At 51.3% G+C, this 23,228-nt stretch overlaps 1 protein-coding gene across 8 annotated transcripts in view; it reads left to right on the plus strand.

Annotated features, from left to right (window-relative positions):
* Window positions 1–23,228, plus strand: part of DNMT3A (DNA methyltransferase 3 alpha) — a 114,580-nt gene that overhangs the window by 21,505 nt on the left and 69,847 nt on the right. For 7 of the 8 annotated variants that reach the window (XM_057497384.1, XM_057497382.1, XM_057497385.1 and 4 more), the window contains exons 2-3: window positions 8,147–8,400; window positions 20,647–20,751. In XM_057497384.1, the coding sequence (XP_057353367.1) occupies window positions 8,338–8,400; window positions 20,647–20,751 (168 nt within the window). In that variant the 5' untranslated portion in view covers window positions 8,147–8,337. Of the gene's footprint in view, window positions 1–7,770; window positions 7,999–8,146; window positions 8,401–20,646; window positions 20,752–23,228 lie in introns of those variants that run through there. The other variant, XM_057497383.1, reaches the window with a different exon arrangement.

Raw genomic sequence — 23,228 nt, forward strand, 5'->3', positions numbered from 1 at the left:
TTTTGATGGGGCAAGGATTTAGGTTTGTAAGCAATTATGGTGCCTGGAAGATAATCCTATGCTGACCCTTAGTGAGGTGACACTGGGGAGACAATCTAGCTGGTCCTGGTTGAAGCAAGCATGGAGGTGAGACTTGGGGTGATCAGCTCAGGGGGTGCTGATGGGGGTGGGGCTGGTGAGGAAGGTGGCCACGGTCTGGGGACAGTGCGGTGGTGGGGGTGGGAGCTAATGAGGCAGGGGCTGTCTGTGGAGGCTCCAGGGCATGGCTGAGGTGTGGTCTTTGGTCTGAGGTGGGCTAACAGTGAGCCAGAGCTGTGGTTAGGGGTGCGGGTGGCAATGTGTGCAGAGGTGCAGTTTGAGGGGAGTGTAAGGACAGTGTACCACCCTGTGCCTGGGCTACACTTGGTGGAAATGATATGTTGGGAGGATTAAACATTTTGTGAGGGGTCGGGACGGGTGGAGAAGAAGGTACCACTTTGGAAGCTGATGATGGAACTCTGTGTGGGTGTGAGGAACTGACAATGGTTATTCTGCGGGACGTGATGGTTTCATAGAGCAACAGAGGTAGAGGGCCTAGCTGCACTCTTATAAAGGAGGATGGAGGCCAAACACAACCAGTGGTTACAGTTGAGATATAAGCCCTCATTCCATCCCAGTCTCTCCTTTTAAAACATTTTTCATTTCCTCCCAGTAGTACATGAATCTATTTAAGAAGTCCCCTAGTATCAACATCTCTTCACCAAATGCAATCATTTCTTGTCTACTCTCACCCCTTTTTTCTTCTAATGGGCAACTACTTTAGCTGTTTCTTAAAGCACTTTTACATCTCATATGAAGAGGAATGTGCACACATTTGACTCTTCCATTTTAGACACTTTCCATCAATTTCCTAGTTAGTAAATAAGAACTGAGCTTTCTCACATGGCCAACCTTCTTGCTTCCCAGCCATCCTGCTGAGTCGTTCTCATGGTAGGCGTACTATCAACGGTGCCCCACCAGTGTTCTGCCCGAAATGTTTTATGCATATGTTAATATATGTATTTATGAGTGCAGGTAATAGGCAGGATAATGGCCCCCCCGCCCAGAGACAGCTACATTCTGATCCCCTGAACCTGTGAATATGTTACCTTATGTGGCAAAAGGGACTGGGCAGATGTGATGAAGTTAAGGATCTTGAGATGGGGAGAGTGTCCTGGATTATCTGGGTGAAGCTAGTGTAATCACAAGTGTCCTTAGAGATGCAAGACAGAGGCAGGAGAGTCAGAGAAGGAGATGGGATGGAAGCAGTGTCAGAGTAACATGACGTGAGACAGACTGGCCGTTGCTGGCTCTGAGAATGGAAGGGGCCATGAACCAAGGAATGAGCAGCCTCTAGAGGCTGAAAAAGTCAAGAAAATGGATTCTCCCTGGAGCCTCTGGAAAAGAATGCAGTCCTGCCAACACCTTGATTTTAACCCAGTGAGTAGACCATTTTGGACTTGTGACTTCCAAAACTGTGAGATAACAAATTTGTGTTGTTTTAAGCCATTAATGTTATGGTAATCTGTAACAGCAGCAATAGGAAATTAGCACACTGTGTAATAAATAAATGGAAATACCTCCATATACCTATATCCGTGTGTGTATATACACACATATTTGTTACATCAACTAATGTCACTATTATTCACAGCTGAACCTTATAGTGTACTGCTGTAGTTGGCTTTCTTTTTGTTTTCCCTGAAGTTAGTAATTAAGTTAGTAATTACCTTGCTTTTTCATCTGCCTTATTTTCTTTGTACCTTTTGTTAATTGTTGCCACACCTTCCAATAGCTGTTGGTACGGCTTTCCACCAAGGCAGTCACATCAAGTTTCAAACATTTTAGGTCCATATTTTGAGTTATCCACTCTCTTGCTCTCTGGGTATTGGCACCTTGTAGCTGCTGTTATGAGACTTTCTTCTGTGTTCATCCTTGGTGCTTCCTTTGCCTTCCTTCTTACTGGAGTTGGTGTTCTCTGGATCTCATGTCCTCCTCTGGTTTGGTCACTCCCCCATTTGGAGCAGATATCCAGGACAGATATCCATCAATATCCAAATCCATCCAGTTCCTGGGTTCAGATGTAGACAGTGAGTGACACCTATAGTTCCACCAGTTTAAAAAGACAGTTCAGTGGTGAAGAGCACAGCGATGACAGCACTCAGCATGCCTGAGTCTTGAGTCACACTGCTCAGATGTGAATAGAGGCTCTCGATGACTCCATCTGGCCTCTTTTTACTTAATCCTGGAGATCCTTTTCCCTGGTCTCCTGTGTGTTCCCATGCTTCCCGAGAAAGGAGTTTCTGAAAATATCTTTATTCTGCTCCCAGATGTAGATGATAATTATGCTGGGTAAAGAATTCTAATTGGAGACTTATTTTAAGAATTCCAAGGGTATTGGTCCTTTGTTTTCTTGCTTTCATTATTAACATTGAGCATTTTGAAGCCATTCTGATCCTGAGCCTTTACATGTCACTTTTTTTCTCACTCTCTAGAAATCTGCAGGATCTTCTCTTTGTCCCAGGGTCCTGAAATCTTGCAGTGATGTGCCAGGTGTGCATCTGTTTCCATCTATTGTGCAGGACCTTCAATAGGCCTTTTCAGTCAGGCAGCGCATGTCTTCCAGGTCTGGAAAATTCATTTGAATTATTTTATTGGTAATTTTCTCTTTGTTTTTTTTTTTCTTTCTTTCTGTAACTCCTATTTTTTCAAATAAGGAAACTTCTGGACCATTTCTCTAATTTTCTTTTCAATCTTCTCCTATTTTCTATTTTTCTTTTTAATGTGCTCCTGTTGATTTGCATTCTTCTAGTATGATTTTTTTCAGCTTTAAAACTTTAAAAGTAGTAGACCTATTTTTTTAATTATAGAATAATTGATATATAATATTATATTAATTCAGGTGTACAACACAGTGATTCAACAATCATATTCAAGATGCTTGCCACTGTAAGTGTAGTTACCATCTGTCACCATACAAAGTTATTACAGTATTTTCACTTATGTTCTCTTTGCTGTATTTTCATCCCCATGACTTATTTATTTTATAACTGGAGGTTTGTACCTCTTTATCCCCTTCACCTATTTTGTCCGTGCTCCCATCTCCCTTCCCTATGGTAACCACCACTTGTTCTCTGTATTAATAAGTCTATTTCTATTTTGTTTGTTTGATATTTTTAGATTCCACATGTAAGTGAAATATGGTATTTGCCTTTCTCTGTCTGCCTTATTTCACTTGACATAATAGCCCAGGTCTATCCATGTTGTCAAAAATGGCAAGAGTTCATTTTTTATGGCTGAATAATATTCCATTGTATATATGTACCATCTCTTCTTTATCCATTCATTTGTTGATGGACACTTAGATTGCTTCCATATCTTGGCTCTTGCAAATCATGCTGCAGTAAATACGAGGGAGAATATATGTTTTCAATTTAGTGTTTTGTTTTCTTCAGATAAATACCCAAAAGTGGAATTACTGGGTTGTATGGTATTTCTATTTTTAATTTTTTGAGGAACCTCCATATTGTTTTCCACAGTGGCTGCACCAATTTACATTTGCTCCAATAATGCATAATGGTTCCATTTCTCCTCATCTTCGCCTATACTTGTTGTTTCTTGTCTTTTTGATATTAGCCATTCTGACTGGTATGAGATGATATCTCATTGTGGTTTTGATTTGCATTTCCCTGACAATTAGTAATGGTAAGCATCTTTTCATGTGTCTGTTGGCCATCTGTATGTCTGCTTTGGAAAAATATTCAAGTCCTTTGGCCCTTTTTTAAGCAGGTTATTTGTTTTTTGGGTATTGAGTTGTATGAGTTATTTATATATTTTGGATATTAGCCCCTTAACAAATATGAAATTTGCAAATATATTTTCCCATTCAGTAGGTTGCCTTTTCATTCTGTTGATGGTTTCCTTCACTGAGCAGAAGCTTTTTAGTTTGATGTAGTCCCATTTGTATATTTTTGCTTTTCTTTCTGTTGCGTGGGGAGACACAGCCAGAATAAAATTGTTAATGTGGATGTCCAAGAGTTTACAGCTCTTTTCTTTTAGGGGTTTTTTGGTTTCAGGTCTTACATTTAGGTCTTTAATCCATTCCAGTTTATTTCTGTGTGTGGTACAAGACGGGTTCATTCATTTGCATGTAGCTGTCCAGTTTTCCCAATACCATTTATTGAAGACACTGTCTTTTTCCTGTTTGTATTTTTGCCTCCTTTGTCATATATTATTGACAATATAAATGTGGGTTTATTTCTGGGCTCTCTGTGTGTCTATTTTTGTGCCATCTACTAGTAAGATTTTTATTTCTAGGAGTTTAGTCTCTCAGTGTTCTTTTTTAGTAGCATCACATTCTTGTTTCATGAATGTAGTATCTTCTCCATGAATAAAGTCTGTTTCTTCCAAGTCGTGTTTTGTTTTGTTCTTGTTTTGGGTTGTCTGTTCTGGTCTCTCTCTTCCAAGTTAGAAGCTCCCTTCAGATGGCCAGTGGTTCCTGGTTGTCCTTTCAGGATTAAGAACAGGGGACTAAAAAGCTGCTTGGATGCTCTAAGCATGATGGTTGGGTTTGTTGACTTGTAGATCCACACTCGTTGACCTTAACAAGCCATTTGGACACCATTTGGGTTCTGATGTCAGTATCTAAACCCTAAGTTCCTTCCTTGTGGACTGTTAGATTCTCTAGAGAGGAAGGTAAGTGTCTGCTGCCAGTGTTCTAGAAGCCTAGTGGGGGAATAGCTGGGGGAACTCAATATCAGCATTTAACCTTCATCTCCATGTTATTTTGGCTCTCAATTGTGCTAGTCAAATCTCTGTGCAAAGATCCTCTTGTGTTCTCCAGAGAATAAACCTTCAGACTTCTGGGGGAGGTGGATCTAGGCGTTTTATTTCTTTCACTCAGTCCACTTTGTTTTCACACATGCATTCTCTTCACCCCCGGTCCCGAAGGTACCTGGTGCTATCATGTCAAGTGTCATTAAGGACTCTCTTATAAATCAGTTTTCATGTGCTCTTTGAAACTTGCCTGTCACAAGTCTGCTTTCCAGACCCCAAAATTTTACTGGTGGTGTCTCTTTTCTCTTCGGCCCAATCTTATGTCTTCTTAAAAATTGTTTCTACTAAGTTGTATTTAGAAGTAGCAAAATTTAGTGTGTATATTCAAAACCCCCATCCTTTGTCCACAACAGTTTTGTAACTGAAGTGGTGATGATGATGGTGACCATGTCAGTTGTGATACCACAACATTTCTATGATGCAATTCCTTTAAAATTTTTTTTAGGTTGTTATAAACATTATTCTTGGCCACTGTGGACATTAGAAGTAGAAAGAAGAAAATGAAAGCTGTCTGTCATGGTGGTAGGTTTCTTGGCAAGGATTTTTCTTTGGTGGTGGTTTTTGTGGCACAGCCCTTGGCAAGGGTGAGGAGGACGCTTTGGTTCAAGGAGCAGGAGAGCCATGCTTAGTGAAGGACTGTCATGGTGGACACGTGCTGCCGTGTTGGGACTCTGGGCCCAGGAGCAGGTCATTCCCCACCGGCAGGGCTGCTTGAGAGAAGAAGAAAGTGTCTAAGGGCAGGCAGTAAGTGCTGTCTCAGGCCTGGACCTTGGTCACCATAGGGGGCCCCCTGGAGTTGTGCAGGTCATAGCCTTCCCAGCCATATCCTGGATGGTTTTAGATGATGCTGGGTGATTTTGAAGGGCATTTATGGTCAGGTCAGTTCTACTGAATAACACAAAGGAACCTACAGACTGACCCAGGTCAGCCCATTTGCTGTGAGGATGGTGTATGCAGCTGAGATATTGGGGGACAGCTGGAGGAAGGGAGGAGGGAAGAGCATTTCCTCTCCTTTCTGGGGCATCTGCCCTCGGGGTCAATGCCTTATGATGTTCTGCTTTTCCCTCCTGCTTCCTTCTTCTCCTGGTAACCAGAGGTTCTCTGAAAGTTTTTCCCTCACAGAAGCCCCCTGGATGTTTGTAGGCTTCAGGACAGCATTGACACATATGTCTGGCAGGGGGTTAGTCTGCCTCTTACTTTGTGCCTTGGTCTCCGTGGACTTCACTCTGGGGCTCTGGGGCTCCTGAAGGCACCTCAGCCTTGTCCTCTCTTCCCCTTTGCCCTTGGGGCCCCCAGCAGCTTGGCAGGGCAGAGCTAGGAGATGTCTGTAGATCATCTAGTCCAGTTCTCCCATTTTATGGATGAGGAAATGGGGGGACCACAGAATCCCAAAGCAGAACTACAACCCATATCTGCCAACTCCAGGGTCAATGTTCTTTCCAACCAGACTCTGCCTTTCTTAGCTTCTGCATCCTTTGAAAGATTTGGTGTGGGGTTGATTGGACATGTTTGTGCTAACAAACAGGGAGTGGGTTTGAGGGGAATTGTGGGCTAATAATGGACCGAAGCCTCGTGGAGTCTTGTTGGGCCAGTTCTCTAATGGACTCTCAAGAGTTGTTTCTATAGGGTGGTATGAGTTGGGGATGGAGCTTCATAGAGACACCCTCAGAGCTTTAGAGTCGGAAAGATCTGGATTCAGGCCTCTGTTTTGACACTGGCACATGGACAGATCCTAACCTTAAGAGACTTAGATTCAACTGTAAACCAGGAATAGTAATAGTCCTAGGAGCTGCCCAAAGGACGAAGGCTTAGTAGCACAGTGTCTGACGCTCGCAGCTGCTATCACTATTGTCACGTACTCGCTTGTGCATCTGGGCAGCAAACTTTTACTGGGCCCCTGCACTATGCTAAGCTTAGAAGCGTACATTATGCCCGGGGTTTCCTCAGGGCTCACCTGTGGGACATGGGGCACCTCCAGCTGGTCTGAGTTTTAGCGTATGGGCCCCTGCTGCCTCCTCCCAGCTCCAGCTTTCCCCTCCACACTGGGGCAGAGCCAGGAGTGGGGCACCCACTTCCCAACCAGGCACCCACCCCTGGGGAAGGGGCTGCGCCTGCGGTAAGAGACCCAAGCCTGTGCTTTCTCCTGTTCCTGGTTTTCCAGGGAGCCCTGGCTGGAGGGGGATGGGAGAAGAAGCCCAAGAAGGAGGGGGAGCCCCGGGAAGCAGAACCAGGAACGGGAAGGGAAGGGTGTGGGTGGGCCCAGATCCCGCCTGCCTCCCACTTTCCTCCTCCTGCCAATCCCCTCCCCAGCCCAGCCGGCGGTGCACTGAAGGCCGGGGCTTGGCCCGTGTCTCCTGCTGGGGGTGGGGAGCAGGAGAGCTCAGTGTCTCTGAGGGAAGGGGGTTGAAGCCCCACACTGTCGCCCCCAGCTGAGGCCTGCCGCTCGGGCTTTGTCACTTCATTGGCTTGAGGCCCACACCTGAAGCAGGGAGGGTGAAAAGCCCCTAAAATTCAGTTGTGTGGGTTCAGAAGGGCCCCTCAAGCCCCCCAACTTCCGAAGGCAATGGGGCAGGTTCCCGGGGCAGGGGAGGGCGGGCGGCCTTGTCCCGGACAGCATGGCCCGGCTGGGGCTTCTCCCCTCCAGGGCGTCTTCTCGGTCCCACCGCAGACCTAGGCCGTCAGCCTGGCTGCAGCCTGAGCTCAGCCCCAGCTTTCCCCGGCCCAGGCGCCCGTCCCAAAGTGAGGTTCATTTCACTACATCCTGTGACCGGCTCACTTCCTCCACGTGGTGGGAGCGGTGTGGGGGTGGGGGCGTGCGGGGAGGGCAGATTAGAAGGAAAATGTAGCTGGGCTGGGGACCTCTGGGATTTCCCAGGGGGTGGTTGGGTGGGAGGGAGGGTGCGGGAAGCTTTCAAAGGAAAGAACAGACTTGAATGAAGAGAAGGGAGGAGGCGGGAGGCAGCTGGAAGTCCCAGCAGTGGCGTGCGCGGCAACGCAGGGGCCCCGAGACTGCTGCTGCCTCGCCTGTGGCCACCGCACCTCGGAAGCAGCAGGTGGCCCTGAGGGAAGCCAGGCAGAGCCCTGCCAGCTGCGTCTGCCTCGGTTTCCCCCACTCTCCAGGGTGCGAGGCTGGCTGAGCCGCCGGTGAGGCTGGGAAGGGGAGGGGATCGGAGGCGCAGGCCTCACAGGCAGTGCGGCCCTGGGGCTGAGGCCTAGCCCCGGGAATGGTGGGGGACAGGCGGCCTGGGCGGGGGTGCCCTGCCCTGCTGACCCCTCTTCTCTTCCCCAACAGGTGGAGCCACTGGAAGCCCAAACCCACAGGCAGCCCAGGGCAGAGTTTCACCGGAGTTCCACTCAGCATCCGAATCTATGTCTAAGTTCTAACTCTTGCTTACAAAGACCACGATAATTCCTTCCCCAAAGCCGAGCAGCCCCGCAGCCCCGCGCAGCCCCAGCCTGCCTCCCGCGGTCCAGCTGCCCGCGATGCCCTCCAGCGGCCCCGGGGACACCAGCAGCTCCGCTCTGGAGCGGGCGGAGGACCGCAAGGTGAGCGGCTGGCCCTGCTGGGGTCCCTCTGGCCAGAGCCGGGGGGCGGGTGGGGGGTGCCCAGCCCAGGAGTGCTGAGCGCTGGACTGTAGCGGCACAGTCTTCACACAGAGGGGTGGGAGGGTTGAGCACTGTTTTGAGATGTGGACAAAGGCTTGGAGAGGTTCCGTCCTGATGGTAGAGCGGGAACGCAACCAGGGGGTGAGGCTCCGGAGCCCAGGCTTGTGACCCCCGTGGTTTAAGCAGGGTTTAAACCCAGGGCGGTGCAGTGTTAAGGGTCAGCCTTGCAGAGAGTCCCCAAATCTGGATACTTTTCTAGATTGGCCTCTTATTAGCTATGTGTCCTCAGGGGAGCCTCTTTAACTGGTTTAGTTGTGTCTGTTTTTCCAGGGTGTTCAGCAGCTCCTGGGAGGCCAAGACAAACTCAGGGAGGCTTAGTATCTGTGCGGCTGAGTGAGGGCTCTCCCTCCTACAGTCAGGCACACGTGGGGTGCCGTGTGCCTGGAGCCGCCCAGTCATCATGGAGATGGTGATTTCCTGCCCCCTCACCTCCGACTCCGAGTGTCACTCCGATCATGGAGCTAGTGCCCTTGTTTTCAGAGCCCCATGAGGGGTGACCTCTTCACCCTTCTGCTAAACTCCAGGATGGGCCTCATCAGTTAGAGGAGATCACAGCAGACTGCTGGGAATCCCTGCTGGGCCCCAACAGGCTGCTTTGAGACCTCACCCAGCCATGTCCACCTACAGGCAAAGCCACCTGCAACCCCCAGCAGCTTTGACTCTGTGCCCCCCACCCCGTCAGTGGAATGGTATACCCCAGTGCCACCCTTCTAGGAAAGCTGTGCGGGCCACAGGCCTTCCGGGGTGTCCTATCTTCCATGCCCTGATCCCCACAGTTCCTCTTGCCTGCTCCTCTTCACCTGAGCAGGAGAGACAGGTGGAGATGCTTGGGGTGTGTGGAAATAGCAGGATGTGCTCGTGTGCAGTTTGTCTTTTTGGAGCCAGGTGGACACCCAGCACCCGGTGTGGGGCCCCTGAGCGTCAGCTCTGAGACCCGCTCCCTGTTCACCCTCGCCTGTGTGTACCTAGCTCCTTCCCGGGCTTGCTCATTCTTGGAGCGTGTTTCTGTGTTCTGGGTGGTTGCCATCCATTTGGTCCCTGGGGACAACCCTTGAAACAAGTGGGGCAAGGACGGATGGTCCAGGTGGGTCCAGGTGAGAGCCTGGTCTCCTGCGTCCTGCATCGGAACCTTTCCCACTGCCCCATCTGTGTGGATCCTGGGATGGATGGACACACACACACACACACACACACACACACACACACGTGTGTGCACACCAAGCCTAGACTCCTGCAGAATGCCATGTGGGGCACCGTGGGGGGAGAAAAGAAAAGGGGTCAGCAAACTGGCAGGAGAGCACATTCTGTGGCCCACTGGACAGGACTCCTAGGGGCTACAGGTCAGTCCTCTTCTTTCTGACCCCATGGATAAAGAACACGTAGTCTAAGCTATCCCATGGGCTTTTTGGGCTACTCCCACCCAGGACTCAGGCCGCAGTGGACCCGGACCCGGCTGCCATAGTCAGGGCCACCGGCCACCTGTGCTCTCGAGTGGCAGTTGTGGCTGCGGCTGGTTCCTTCCGCCCTGGGCCTGGCTTTGCTCCTCTGTTGGATTAGGTGACCCTGAGCCCCCTCCCCTGCTCCAGTCTCCTGACTGGTGCTGACATAGCTCCACGTCCAGGCGCTTGCACTTGGCAGTCAGCTGCCCTCACAGGTGGAAATGGTGGAGACAGCTGGGCCAAACTCCCCCTCTTACTGGACTGAGCTCCCTGGGCAGCAGAGCCCCTGGCTCCCTCCATGAAGAGCAGGAGGTCAGCCTGTCTCCTATGACAGCTCAGGATAGAGAAAGCACTAGACAGAGTTAGAAGTCCCAGGTCCCAGGCCTAAGTATGCCACTTAGAGGAGGTGTGACTTCAGGCCATCTGGGCTTGTGTTTGCTCAGCTGTAAAATGGGGATAGTAACTCTAGCTGTGCTTGTTTGACAGGGTGGTTGTGGAAGTCAGATGAGGTCATGGGCATGGACGTGCCTTGCAAATAGCAAAGTCTGGTCCAATTATGAGGGATTACGATTGCTATTATTATCTACCCAGAGTAACGGCTCTGGCTCCAGTGGCAACACACACACACCCAGGCCCAGATGCTGGGCTGATAGAGCAAGCGGACAGACGGGGCTGGGGCACGACGGGCACATCCCCAGCCACCCACGCCCACAGCGCACACACTGCCTCACCTGGCACACCTCCTTGGCACCTCTGGGCTGGCTCCTGCAGCTCTAGGGAGCCGCCCAGGAGGGCGGGTAGAGGCACCGACAGCCGCCCAGGGTGGCTGTGAAAGCCAGGCCTGGGGCAGGGGTGCCCTGGCTATGCAAAGGGGGAACATGGGCTTGGGCCGCAGCCCACGGGGCCTGGCGGAGCTGCCAGGGGCACCTGGCACAGGAACTATTCTGTGAGCAAGAAGGAAGGGGCGTGGCCAGTCCCTGGCCCCTTCACCGCCCTGCCCTACGAGCCCTGCTGCCTCCTTCCCGCCACGCCTCCCCACGCACCTTTCCCTCTGCTGCTTCCTGGAGTTGCCAGGACTTTGTTTATACCGTTTCCTCTCCCGGGTATGCCCTTTCCCTAATTTTCTCTCCTCTCTTGATCAAAGCCCTTGCTGTAGTCTGCCTTGAATTACAGTCTGTAGCAGACCAAGCCTTCTCAAAACATGAGCCCTCACCCAGCCGCACCAGACACCCTGAAAGACTAGCACGGCAAAAGCTCAGGCCCCACCCTGGACCTGCTAAATCAGACACTCTGGGGATGGGGATCAGTGTTCTAACCAGCCCTCTAGGGGATTTGAGAAGTACTGGCATGGATGATGTCAAATCCCACTGCCACCCCTGGAGGGCAGGCCCCAGCCACTGGCTTCTGTGTGAATCCTCGGGGCCTGACTAGCTCAGAGAAGGTGCTCGTGGATATTTTGTGGATAAGAGGGACAGGAAAATGAGGGTGGATAAGATAGAAGGACAATCCCAGAGCCTGGGATCAAGAAGGTGGGGTGGCAGAGCTGTGCATGATGGGTGGGCTGAGGCAGCCGCACTTATGGCTGGGAGGGCATGGAGAGGTCTGTGCATCTGGTGTTCCCTGGCACCTGCCCAGGGTCTCTTCCCCCCACATCCTTCCCAACCCTGCCGTCCGTATGCTGGGCGGGCAAGGGTGCTTGGAGAGGCTGGGAGGAGGCAGACTATGCAGGCTGAGCTCTGGGTCTCTGGCCAGAGCGGGCCAGCTGGGTAAATGTGGCCGCAGCAGAGGGAAAGGGAGCTGGCCTTGTGGGAGATGGGTGGGGAGGTGAGCTGCAGGAAGGCCGGGAGCCTGGATCCTGGCTTCAAGGGAATCATGGAGGAAGAGGGCCAGGCCCCGCGTGGAGGAGGGGGAAAGTTGCAGAGTGAGCCGGTAAGCAGACCAAAAGCATTTAAGTCTTCAGGCTGGAAGGGGCACCTTAGATTCTCAAATATGAATCAGCGCCTGGCTAGGAGTCCACACCCCTGGCTAGGCCCCTGATCTTGCCACTCCCCTCTTTCCTCAGACCTCAGAAATGGAACAGTCATGATGCATTGAGTGCTATCTGCCAGGTGCTTTTTAAGCTCTGTACTTGTATTATCTTATTTCATTCTTAGAATTGTTCCCTAAGGTAGGCTCTATTGTTTTCATCACTCCATCTTACTAACACTAAACTGATGCTCAGAGAGGTTAGGTCACTTGCCTAAGGTCACACAGCTAGTAAGTGGTGGTGCTGGTATTGGAACCCAGGCAGCCTGTGCTTTTGGTTTCTGTGCTCTTGGGCTGCCTCCTGTGTGAAGGGAGAGCAAGTGAATGGTGCCTCTCAGCTGCGATGCTCCATAGTCCTACCCATGTTGCTTCTGCTGCATGATCAAGTATGTTTATTTAGACTGGAAATTAGATGGTCAGAGAATGCTCTTCTCTGTGTAACAGTGCTCTTGCCCTGGGGTGCATGCTGGGGGCACTTCATCTCCAGCAGGATCTCACATGCACAGGCCAGTATGCATGATTGTGGCTGCACATGTGTGCACGCACACACACACACACACTCACACATACAAGATACATACTGTAATGAAGACCCTGCTATAGTTGCATTGCTTCTTCCCATTCCTTCCTGCCTCCCTCCTTTCTTTCCGCTCCGCACACATTGCTTCTCTTTCCTTCTCTTCCTCCTGGCCTCCCTCTCTTTCTTTCCTCAACTTAGGTACCTTTCCAGGTAGGTACCTTAGGTGCCTTTCCATAGTAGGGCCCAACATGCCTGTTGGATGAATTGAATAAACATTCTTGGAGGAGCCAGTGAAGGAAAGGCAATAGGAAGATCTGAGGATGAGTAAGCCAGGCCTGCCTTTGGAGTGGGGAGGCCCCTCCTAGACAGCTCACCCTGAGCATGGCCTCTCATGGTGGGTCCCATGCTGGATACTAGAAGGGGCAGTGGGGGGTGTGAACTTGTGTTGGGGGAGCACAGCAAGTGCCGGTGTGCATGCATGTGCGTGCATGTGTGTGTGTGTGATGTGTACATGCATGGCCAGTGCTGTGACTGGAGCTACTCTGTCTTCACCTAAGTCCAGCTCAGACACCTGGCAAATACTGATTTCCCAGGGCCACTGACCACTCCCTGGGCTCTGGTGCACAAGCTCAAGGGCATCCTCAAGTGGGGCTCCCCCTAGCTCCACTCTCAATTATTCTTGCTGGCCCACACACAGGTCTGCTGCCCACCCCTGGGCATGCTCTGCTATTACTGCTCTCAGATGCTCACACATAGTCTCTTAGGGCTGGCTCTTGGCTCTACAACAGTCACTACAGGAGTCATTTAAACAGCACCCCTCTTAGTCCATTTAACAGTAACAGAAAAGGCAGCCTCACTGTTACCTCTTCAGGAGCACAGCTAGTAATAAGGTGCATCCATTTTTAGCTCAGTGGAGTCAATGAGATGATTGGGCACGTAGAACAGACATGTGATGTGATAGTGCCCACCCCTGAACTGACTGGGACCTATGTTTTAGTCTTCAGATCCCCTAAAATTCTCTAATTAGATATTACTTCATGTCAAGTTTAGTTAACTTTGTAGTCAGTACAGTTTTGAGTGGGGGTCACTTGGACTGTGGAGACCGGCCTGTGTTTGAGTCTGGACTCTGTTGCGTGACTCAGTTGTGTGACCTCTGAGCAGGGAAATGAGAGATTTACATGAGCTGGTGCATGTGAGTGCCTAACACAGGGACCTGTCACCTATTAAATTAGTCTTATGATTTATTTTGGGTATCTGCCTGTCTACCTTCCCACCATCCTACCTACCTACCTACCTGTTTACCATCCTGGTCATCTACCTACCTACTTGCACACTTGTGGTGTGGGTGCACAGCATCCCAAGGACTGCAGTGCCTGGGAGGAGAGTGTAGAGAACGCAGGTGGAGGTGTGAATGGTGTGGGTTTAAAGCCTGCTGAGAACCCAGCATACAGAAGGAAGTGATTTCTCTCTGGGTCCACAGGCACCAGCAGGCCTGAGATCTCTCCTCCTTTTACCCACTTAGCAGAAGCAAAACTGAGGCAAGTGGCTGGGAGACCTGACTTCTGATGGGAGAGGCTGTGGCTCTCTTCAGCAGCCTGGGTGAGGGGTAAGGGCTGGGTCCAAGGTCCCTAGGGTCCCTCCTTCCCTAAATGGCCAGGCTTGGATAGAGCTCATCCCTGCCCAGAAGTGGGTCCCCAAAAGGCCCGGGCAAGACAATCTGAGCTCAGCTCTGCAGAGGGGAAGAGGGCAGACTGGAGTGGGTATCCCAGGATAGTTGAGAAATGGAGGCATGCCCTTCCTTTCTGGCACCTGGACTGGGCACAGGGCCTGGTCATACCCTGCAGCTGCCTCTGTGGAGAGCCACAGGGCAATTAGGAATATTACTTATAATCATCCCATTTAACGTTTGCACAGTTTGGAAGGGCACATAAAGGAGTTTGCTTTGCCTGGCAAGTAACTCATGTGATCCTCACAGTAACACAGGCAGCGTCTTCTGTCATCATCCCCATTTTAGAGGTGAGGAACTGAGGCTTAGAGAGGTTAAGAAACTTGGCAGAGGTCATGTCGCTACGAAGCAGTTTTTTTCTGGATTCCTTCCCTCTACCCAGCAAGAGAAATCATGCCCTGCATAGTGCTGTAATGCCTCCAGAAAGGGGCTGCCTGATGGGTGGGGATGAGGTGGTGGGCTATGCAGAGCCTGGATGGGCTGCTGAAGGAGTGAATGTGAGTGGGTTTGGGGTCTGCAGAGGTGGCTACTAGCAGACAGTGGGCACCTCAGCACAGCGTCAGGTACTTATTTGTTCACATGTTGTCTCTCTCTCTCAACTGAGTTCCCTGTTTGCTTATCTTTGTGTCCAGTACACAGCAGGTGCTCGATACCTCAGGTCAGCACTGATGCCCCACAGGTGAACATAGGTGGGCGGCATGTGCTGGGCTGTGGGCTCAGTGGAGTCTCCCTGCTGGGAGGCAGTGCAGCCCCCGCATGGCGCACGGGTTAGGAGGACGGCTGCAGCCCTGGCGGGAGAGCCTCGGAAAGCCTATGGGCACGGCCACTTTCAGCCATTTAGCATTTACAGAGCATCTGTGCAGGTCCCTGGGCAACTCTGGGGACTTGGAGGGGCCCACTGGACATGGCCTTCCAGGAGCATGGCCTTTAAGGAGGAATGGGAGGCTTTCATCAATAATTATAATACAAAGCTGACTAAGAGGTCAGTGAATATTTGTTGACTGTTGTTGAATAATTGAAACTAAGGGCTCACAGATTTGGGAGGTGACTGAGATCACTCAAAACAGGGGGCTTTGGAGGGCTGTGTGGAGTATGAACATCGCCCGCGATTCCAGGTGCTGCTCACCCAGTCCTCCTGCCCTCCCAGCCCCCGTCCAGCGGTACCCCCTGCCGCTCACCCCTCTGCAGGCCCTGCCTGATGTGGTGTGTGGGGTCCTGTGGCTGTAGCTCTGAGGCCCTGGTACTCAGGCAGCCCAGAATGGGGCTCTGCCTGTCGGAGGAGGCATTCGCTTCAGTGAATTCCACCACCACAGACAGGCCCTGGGAGGCTAGCCAACCAGCTGGCAAAGGCTGTACATGCTTCTTGTCCCAGGGGGCCTGGGCAAGTGGCTGGCTAGATCCGGCAAGTTATCCCCTCAACTCAAACACCAACTTGAGACATCTGCTCAACGGATGCGGGGTCAGTAGCATCCGGTGTGCATTCTGAAGGGAGCACGTAGGTCTGGTTGGCTGTCTCTGGGTGAGGGCTTCATGGGATACATATCTCTTAGGGGGAGGGGGAGGGTGTCTAGACATGAGACCCCTGAGACATCTGTGTGTGGAGGTGTGCATGTGAATGCTGGTGTGTGCCTTTACCTTGGATTGCCTGGAAGCTCACACACACACACACACACACACACACACAGAGCACACGGCAGGCTAGGGTCCAGCGGCATGTTGCAGTGGAAAGACCCACAAGCTGGGAATCCAATGATTTAAATTTTGGTTCTAAAGGCCTCCCTTCCTGCCTCTCTGATCTCTGCAAGTTGGATAACCTCTCTGAGCTTCAGATTTCCCACCTATGTAATGGGAAATAATAATAATAATACTGGTTCTGCTCTCTATACAGCATAAGAATAAAATGAAGTACCACATGTGAAAATGCTTTAATTACCATGTACTGTACAAATGTGAGAGATTATTATCATGAGAGCCCAGCTCATCAGAGTGAGAAGTCGTATGTGGCTTAAAATAATCCATCCAGTGAGCTGTGTTAAAATGTAGGTCAAATCATAGCCTCAGAAGTTTAGAGAGGCAGCTGGTAACTACCTAATCTAACAGGCCAAATGTGAGGGTACTTTGAAAGCTGTAAAGAGTTACATAAATGTAAAGTGACATGATTGTGTTTAAGCCTAGAAAGTACATTTTAGTTATCCTGTTTCCTGAGCTGGAGTCACAAAGATCAGAGCAGCACAGGAGCCTCATGCATGGCTGTCTTCATGCAGGTGTGTACATTTAAATGTGCCTTCTCCCTGTAGCATGGACTCCTTTATTGAGCACCTACTGTGTGACAGTCACTCATCAAGTATTTTCGAGTGCCTGCCTTCTGCCAGCTGCATTGGTCTAAACACTGGGGACGCTAAAGTGAGTAAGACACAGCCCCTCCCTCAAATTGCTCGTGGCCTGCCCAGGACAATAACTGGCAGTTGCAGTGCTGGGAAGCAGGCACTATAGGGGAGGAGGGACCCATGGACTCAGTTTAGGTGGGGGATGGGAGGAGGGTACTCAGGAGAAGGGGATCCAGGAAGTGAGGTGGAAAAGTGAGAGTTTGCTAGTCAACCTGAGGGCAAGGTAGTCAGGGCAGAAGGAAGGGTCTTGCCCAGGTGCCAGGAGAAAAGCAGCCTCTTTTTGTACCTGGTGCAGTCTGCTTGCCACCAGTGGGAGGAAGGCAGTAGGGAGAGGAGCCCAAGGTGGCTGGCCAGATCCTGGGGGTCTTGCTTCACATGGGCTAAGGAGCTTGGCTTGATCCTGCAGGCCCCTGGGAGCCCCTCAGCAAGGGCCTAAACTCTGCAGAGTGACATAATCCGCTTTGCATTTTGGAGAGATCACAGAGCCCAGTGTTCCTGAGTGTCTCACTGCAGCAGGACCAGCCAGATGTTGGGGTTTGTCTGTAGCAGAGAGTGATGGCTGTATATGCAGGGGTGAGCTGGGATTTGCATGCTGGCAGGAGGGGAGGGTAGGAGGGGAGGGAAGGGAAGGGTGGACTTCTGTGAGGAGTTTTGGTCAGGTTGTGCAGGGGAGGAAGTTAACAACTCTTGATAACATAGTTATCACATGTCAGCTTTCGATATATTATCTCATTTAATTTTTAGAGTATTGCATGAAGTAGATATTTCTTATTCTCCCCATTTTACAGGTGAGGAAAGCAAGACTCAGAGAGATTAAATAATTTACATTTAACTTACACTAATGTTACTACTGAATATAAGTTACTAGTGAGTAAGAAGCAGAGCAGAAAGTCCACTGCCTCCACCCTCTCCAAGTCCCACCTAACCAGAGTCTCTGCCCTCTCCTGCTGCCTCCCACGGGGAGTATTGGCTACTTCAGCCCCCTTACTTGATGGATGAGGAAACCAACCTGGGCTCAAATCCGTTCCTGCTAAATTGGTTACTGTTTTCCAGCTGCTGCAAGTCACTGTGGGTCAGATTCTTCCCTTTCAGAGTCTTAGCAGCGCCTCCTAATTCAGCACTACTTGCAGATTTGATAAGCATAATTTAAATTCCTTTGCTCAACCCATCAGCAAAGATGTTGAATGAAACAGACGCCATGACAATTGTGCGAAGGAACCACCTGATAGGCCTCCTTGCGGGGCATGGCCGGAGCCATCTGCTGCACTTCTTCAGTGGGCTGCCCCTCACTCCTCAGCGTGAACTCAGGCAGGCTGGGAGCAGAAGGTATCGCCACCTTCCTGTTTGCCCTGTGACGTCGATACGTCATGGAAGAATGATATGTTGGCCAAAGATAACATGCTTTTCACAAGCCATGCTTCAGGGCCTGATGGAAAGGGTGTGGGCCAGGAGCTGCTCGAGCTGGGTGTGAGTCCCCCACCCGGCTCTTGTGGAGACTCGGGTTCCTCAGGTGTGCTTGAGGACTGAATTCTGGACCAGGAATTGATCACCTTGCCCCATGCTCGGCCTGAAGTGCAGGCTGAAAACACAGTAGCCTTCCCTGGTGGTCCCCACACTCTTGACACATAAGACCCAGACAGGTGGGGTGACATCAGGGCATTCCACCCCTTCGTCCAGGCACAGGTTACACTGGATTGAATGCAACAGGGGAAGCTGTGCTGAGCATGTCCTTGCATCAGGCAGAGCATGTGGCTTAAGGTGAGGAATTACAGCAAGTCTCTGGATGGTACAGCATCGCCTATCGGGGTTCACCAAAGGCTTTCTGCATGTTGATGGAAGCCAAGGGTTGCTGGTCCTGAAATGTCAAGTGTCTCTGACTTAGGTCATTGCAGCATAGTAACTGTAGCTCCTGATCAGAGGCTCTGATTGGCTTTCACATCTCTAATTAGTTCAGAATGAAAGTTAGAACATCAAATTGATCCCTCTGTAAGAAACAACGTTTCTAAAAGAAATAGTTCAGAGCCCAGAATGTCCAGGGCGGGGGTTAGAAGTCTTTCCCAGCCCCAGCTGCCCACCTTGTTGCCCCCTATTGCCTGTTGCCCTATGCATTCCAGTTCTGGGGGTCTGGCCATGAGAAATGGTCAGAGGCTCAGCTAGGTTGGGCCTAGTGCCCTCCAGGCAAGTATGGGGGCTGGCCGGGCCTTCTGCTGCCGGGAAATATGTAAGCCCTCTCATCTGGGGGGCATGCAGAACACCCACTAAGCCTAGGCCTGTTCTAGAAATTCAGACCAGGAACACAAAAGACCAGGAGACAAACCATTTGTTCATCTGTCCTCCTAAAAACCTGCGAAGCAGGGAGAATGGACACCTTTGTAGCTGATTTTATGGTTGGAAACTGAGATTCAGAGAAATGGTCCTATAAATAGCAAATGGACAAACTGGCTCATACCCACTTTGGTTTGCCCCAAGCCCCATGCCTTCCCAGGACCTTGCATTGACTCTGGTTTGTAAATGTTGAGTTTCCTGGTCAGAAGGATCAAGACGGTGCCCATTTAGCCATGGTGGCATCAGACTGCAAACACCATCTCAGCCTGAAATCCTCTGTAGTTGTGTAGATCCAATTGAAACCTTCACAACTATTAAGCTTCATTGGTAATATTCCTTCTCTGTATGATCCAAGTGATTGTTTCTTAAATAGGGGTATCTCTGGGGTCTGGGAAAAGAGCTCAGAAGCAGCAGGCATAGCCTACCACACAGCGTGTGCCCGGGACCCCCCGACCCAGACCCCCACGCCCCCCACGAGCTCTTGCGGAGGCCTCCCCACCACCTGGCTGCCCCTCCTGCAGCCTTTCTGCCCTCGTGGCTTCTCTGCCGGGTTTTCCTGAAAAGAGCCTGTGTCCAGGGTCTCTGGCCCTGGGGCAGCCTCTCTCTCCCACCAAGACCCCTCCCTCCTGCCCACAGACAGGCAAACCACAAGCTACTGTGAAATCACAAAAAATGAAAGTTGAGTGGGATGCTGAGGGCCGTCTTGATTAAATCTGCAGGGAACCCCTGCATCTTCCCTTTCTTTCCCGGAGCCCCAGCACCACTCTGGGTTGGGGTTGGTGCCCTCCTCAGGGAGAGCGTGAAGCCATTTCTGGCTCGTCACGTCATGCAAGGCATGAAGAGCAGCCCGTAGCCTTCTGCTGGCTCAGCGTCCCCTTTCTCTCTCCTTCCCGATTGTTTGTGCTCATGATTAGTCATGCTGGAGCCTGCTGAGTCAGAAGTGACTTGTAGGTGGTTTGTGGCCAGGTTGGAGCCGTGAGGCAGGAGGACTTTCTAGGTTTCTGTCTTTGTGCCCCATGAGACAAGCATCGAAGGGCTGGGCCCTAGTAGATGCTGGGTAAGAGGTGAGTAACTAACCAAACTTCTGGTCCAGGACTCAGGGACTATGAGGCATTAAGATGAACCAAGACATCATCCTTAAGATGCCTGTGGGGTCACAGGCATATGTGATGCCAGTGCTACATGGAAATGCTTCTGGGCGGGTATGTTTACTGCAGCTGTAAACGTCCTCTGTTGTCTATGATGGTCTTCATTCCAAGTGCTGCATGTACTTCCAATATATATCACTAAATTTAATATTTCTTTTGATGTGATTTTATTCTTTTCAATAAAAGTGATTCATCAAATATATAACTAACTTAATTTTTGTACTTGTGTAAGATCTTTTTTTGTATCAATAAACTCCTTTCCAGAAAGAAATTCTTTGTCAGAGCATATGTTATGGTTCCGTGGCTCAGGAAATGTCGTCCAGGAGGGATCGGTGCATTCTGCTGGGGCAGCGGGGTCTGCCCTGAAGTCCCTGAAGGATATATTTAAATGGGATTCTAAGGGGTGGCTTAAGCTTTGCCAGGCAGGAAGTGGGCAAAGACCATTCCTGCCAGGAAAACCGCACGCACAGCCCTGGAAGTGAGGCTGTCGTGGGGGGTGGGGGGCACCGGGGAGGAGGATCCGGCCGTGGCTCACAGGCTGTGTCTGTGCCCGCAGGAGGGAGAGGAGCAGGCGGAGGCTCGTGGCAAGGAGGAGCGGCAGGAGCCCAGCACAACCGCACGGAAGGTGGGGCGGCCTGGGAGGAAGCGCAAGCACCCCCTGGTGAGTGTCATGGGCTCCCCCAGCACACATGCGTGTGCACACATGCTCTAAACAGCAGTGATGTGTGCCCTGCAGGAAGCTGGGGGCATTAGGACCAGGCAATAGGACCAGCTCCAGCTGCTGAGCTCCTGTACATTGCCCATTCTCCAAACCCCACAACCACCCTCACAATCATCCTATTGTCTGTGTCAAACTGGAGGCCTCTGGAGGCCCCAGGAGGCCTGGTGCTGTGGGTTGTGACAGAGCTAGGACTTGAACCAAGCCCCAGACTCCCAGCTTCATTCTGGAAGGGCAGCAAGAGAGCCTGACAGATTGCCCAGGCCAGACTGTGGCTTTGAGAGGGCAAGACTTGATTCTCCCCAGCCTGCCTGCACAGGCCCCTCCCTCCCAATCCACACACCCAGGCTGGCTTCAACCCCACCTGGAGAACCTGAAGGGAGGAACTGACGTCTGGAAATCTGGCTAAGTAAGTAGGGAAGAGACACAGGCTGCTGTGTCCCTTTGTAAGAGAGAAGGAGATCTGGGAGGTGTTTAAATCCCGTAGAAGTGTGGGCCACAAGGCCTGCCACCACGCTCCAGACTTCTGGGTGCCACTGCCTCTGAGTCTGGGGGTAGCCCTGTGGTTGTTTAAGATGCGGAGTGTTCCGGAGGGCAAAGCCTGTGGGCTAGAGAAGCCTGCCTGCCTTTTGCCTTAAACTTGGGCAAAGCAATAATTATTTGCCAGCACCAAAGACAGCTGGTTCCTTTCTGTTAGCCCCTTCCAGCTGAGAATGGGAAAGCTGGAGCAGGAAGGTAAGGGGGAGCCAGGAGCTCTGAATTTGTAACTCAGCCCTTCGAGGAAATGTTCCCAGCAGGGCAGGATTCTCGCCCTTGGGACAGAGAGCCTGAATGGCGGCGGCCAGAGGAAAGGGTACAGCAGAGAAAGGGCTGCATCAGCCACAGTGAGGGGTCTTAGAGCAGGAGGTTTGGACATCTGCAGGACTCAAGCGAAACACTGCCAGTTCTGCTTGAAGATCTGGAGGGCAATGGAGGCCGGAGCTGTCATTTAATTGGTAAGTAATTTTAAACATTTTAATATTAAACAAACATGGATACTTTTTTGGCCTGGAATGAAAAATCCACATGAAGTTAAAAGATAAAACAGGGGACTTCAAAGGGATTTCCAGCTTGCAGCAGACTCCAGGTTGCACTCCCAGGTCTCTGGGGTCCCCTCCACTCTCTTCCCTTATGGGACAGAAGGTGGAGGGCACATCCCTGGAGAGGAGAGGGAGCCGGGCTGAGTCAGAGCCTGCCAGTAACTGCACGTCCGCTCATGTGCCCATGCTCACGGAGCAGGCTCTGCCTTTCCCTATCCAGGTGCCGGAGACAAGAGCCACCACCTATAGCAAATAAAGACCTGGCAACTCCTTGACTCATCCCTGTGAGTCCCCAGCCAGAGGAAGGGCACATCACTGAGAGGTGGGGTGAGGCCCCCAGGACGGAAAGTGCAAGGAAATCAGGGGCAAGTGTATGGAAATGTGGCCAGAGACAGACAAATAAGCAGGAAGAGGGGCACAGCCCTGTGGGTAAAAGGCCAGAGGGTCATAGGCCTCCCCAAGCCTGCAACAGGGCCCAGTGTAGGAGGAAAAGCACTGCCTTTAGAATCCAACAGATCTGGGTTTAAATCTCAGCTCTGCCACTGGGTGACCTTGAGCACATTACTGCCTGAACCTTGGGATCCCCTTCTGAAAAACAGAGCTGATAGGATACATTCCATCTAGACCCCTGTGAGAAGTAAGTGGGTTCAAGCACCAAAGAGCCAGTGCTCAGCAAGGTTGGTCCTGCCCTTGTCTGGCCAAACTTTTCCTTTTGAGGAGACCACAGCAACCTCAGTTTGACAGAACAAACAAAACTGATGTACTGCTTTCTGGCTGTGTGACCTTGAGCAAGTTACTGAACCTCTCTCAACTGCTTCCTCATTGGTAAAATACGGCTACCAATAATACCTGCCCTGTCAACCTCCAGGGCTGCTTTGCAGACAGCAAAGTGGAGTCCTAATGTGCAGAGCTGGTAGTGTAATAAACCTGCCCCTACAGGGCCCAGTAGGGCCAGTGCCTACAAGGCCGTTTGGGTAGGAATCTAGCAAAGGCCTTCAGCAGCCATGGTGGGAGGTGATGCGCATCCTGTGCAGGTCACAGTCTGGATGCAGCCCAGCCCATGTCCTAGGTGACATCTGCAGCCACCTGGTCTCTCAAGAGACTCCCCAGGATAGAAGAGAAATGCCTAGGGAAGGCATTGCTGACAGTGGAGGCAGGGGGCTGAGGCACCTGTTGTGAGAAAAACCCCTTTCACATTGGGGGGAACAGAGAAAGACTGACCCCAGAGGAGAGAGCCCACAGGCCTTGCTGGGCAGGGAGCCCACATGGGGGAGATGTGTGTTGTAGCCCGGCGGCTCAGCCTATGGTCCCCTGGTCCACAGGCTGCCTGGGTCACCTGGG

Source organism: Manis pentadactyla, chromosome 2 (assembly GCF_030020395.1).
Source record: "Manis pentadactyla isolate mManPen7 chromosome 2, mManPen7.hap1, whole genome shotgun sequence".
Classification (NCBI taxonomy): domain Eukaryota; kingdom Metazoa; phylum Chordata; class Mammalia; order Pholidota; family Manidae; genus Manis; species Manis pentadactyla.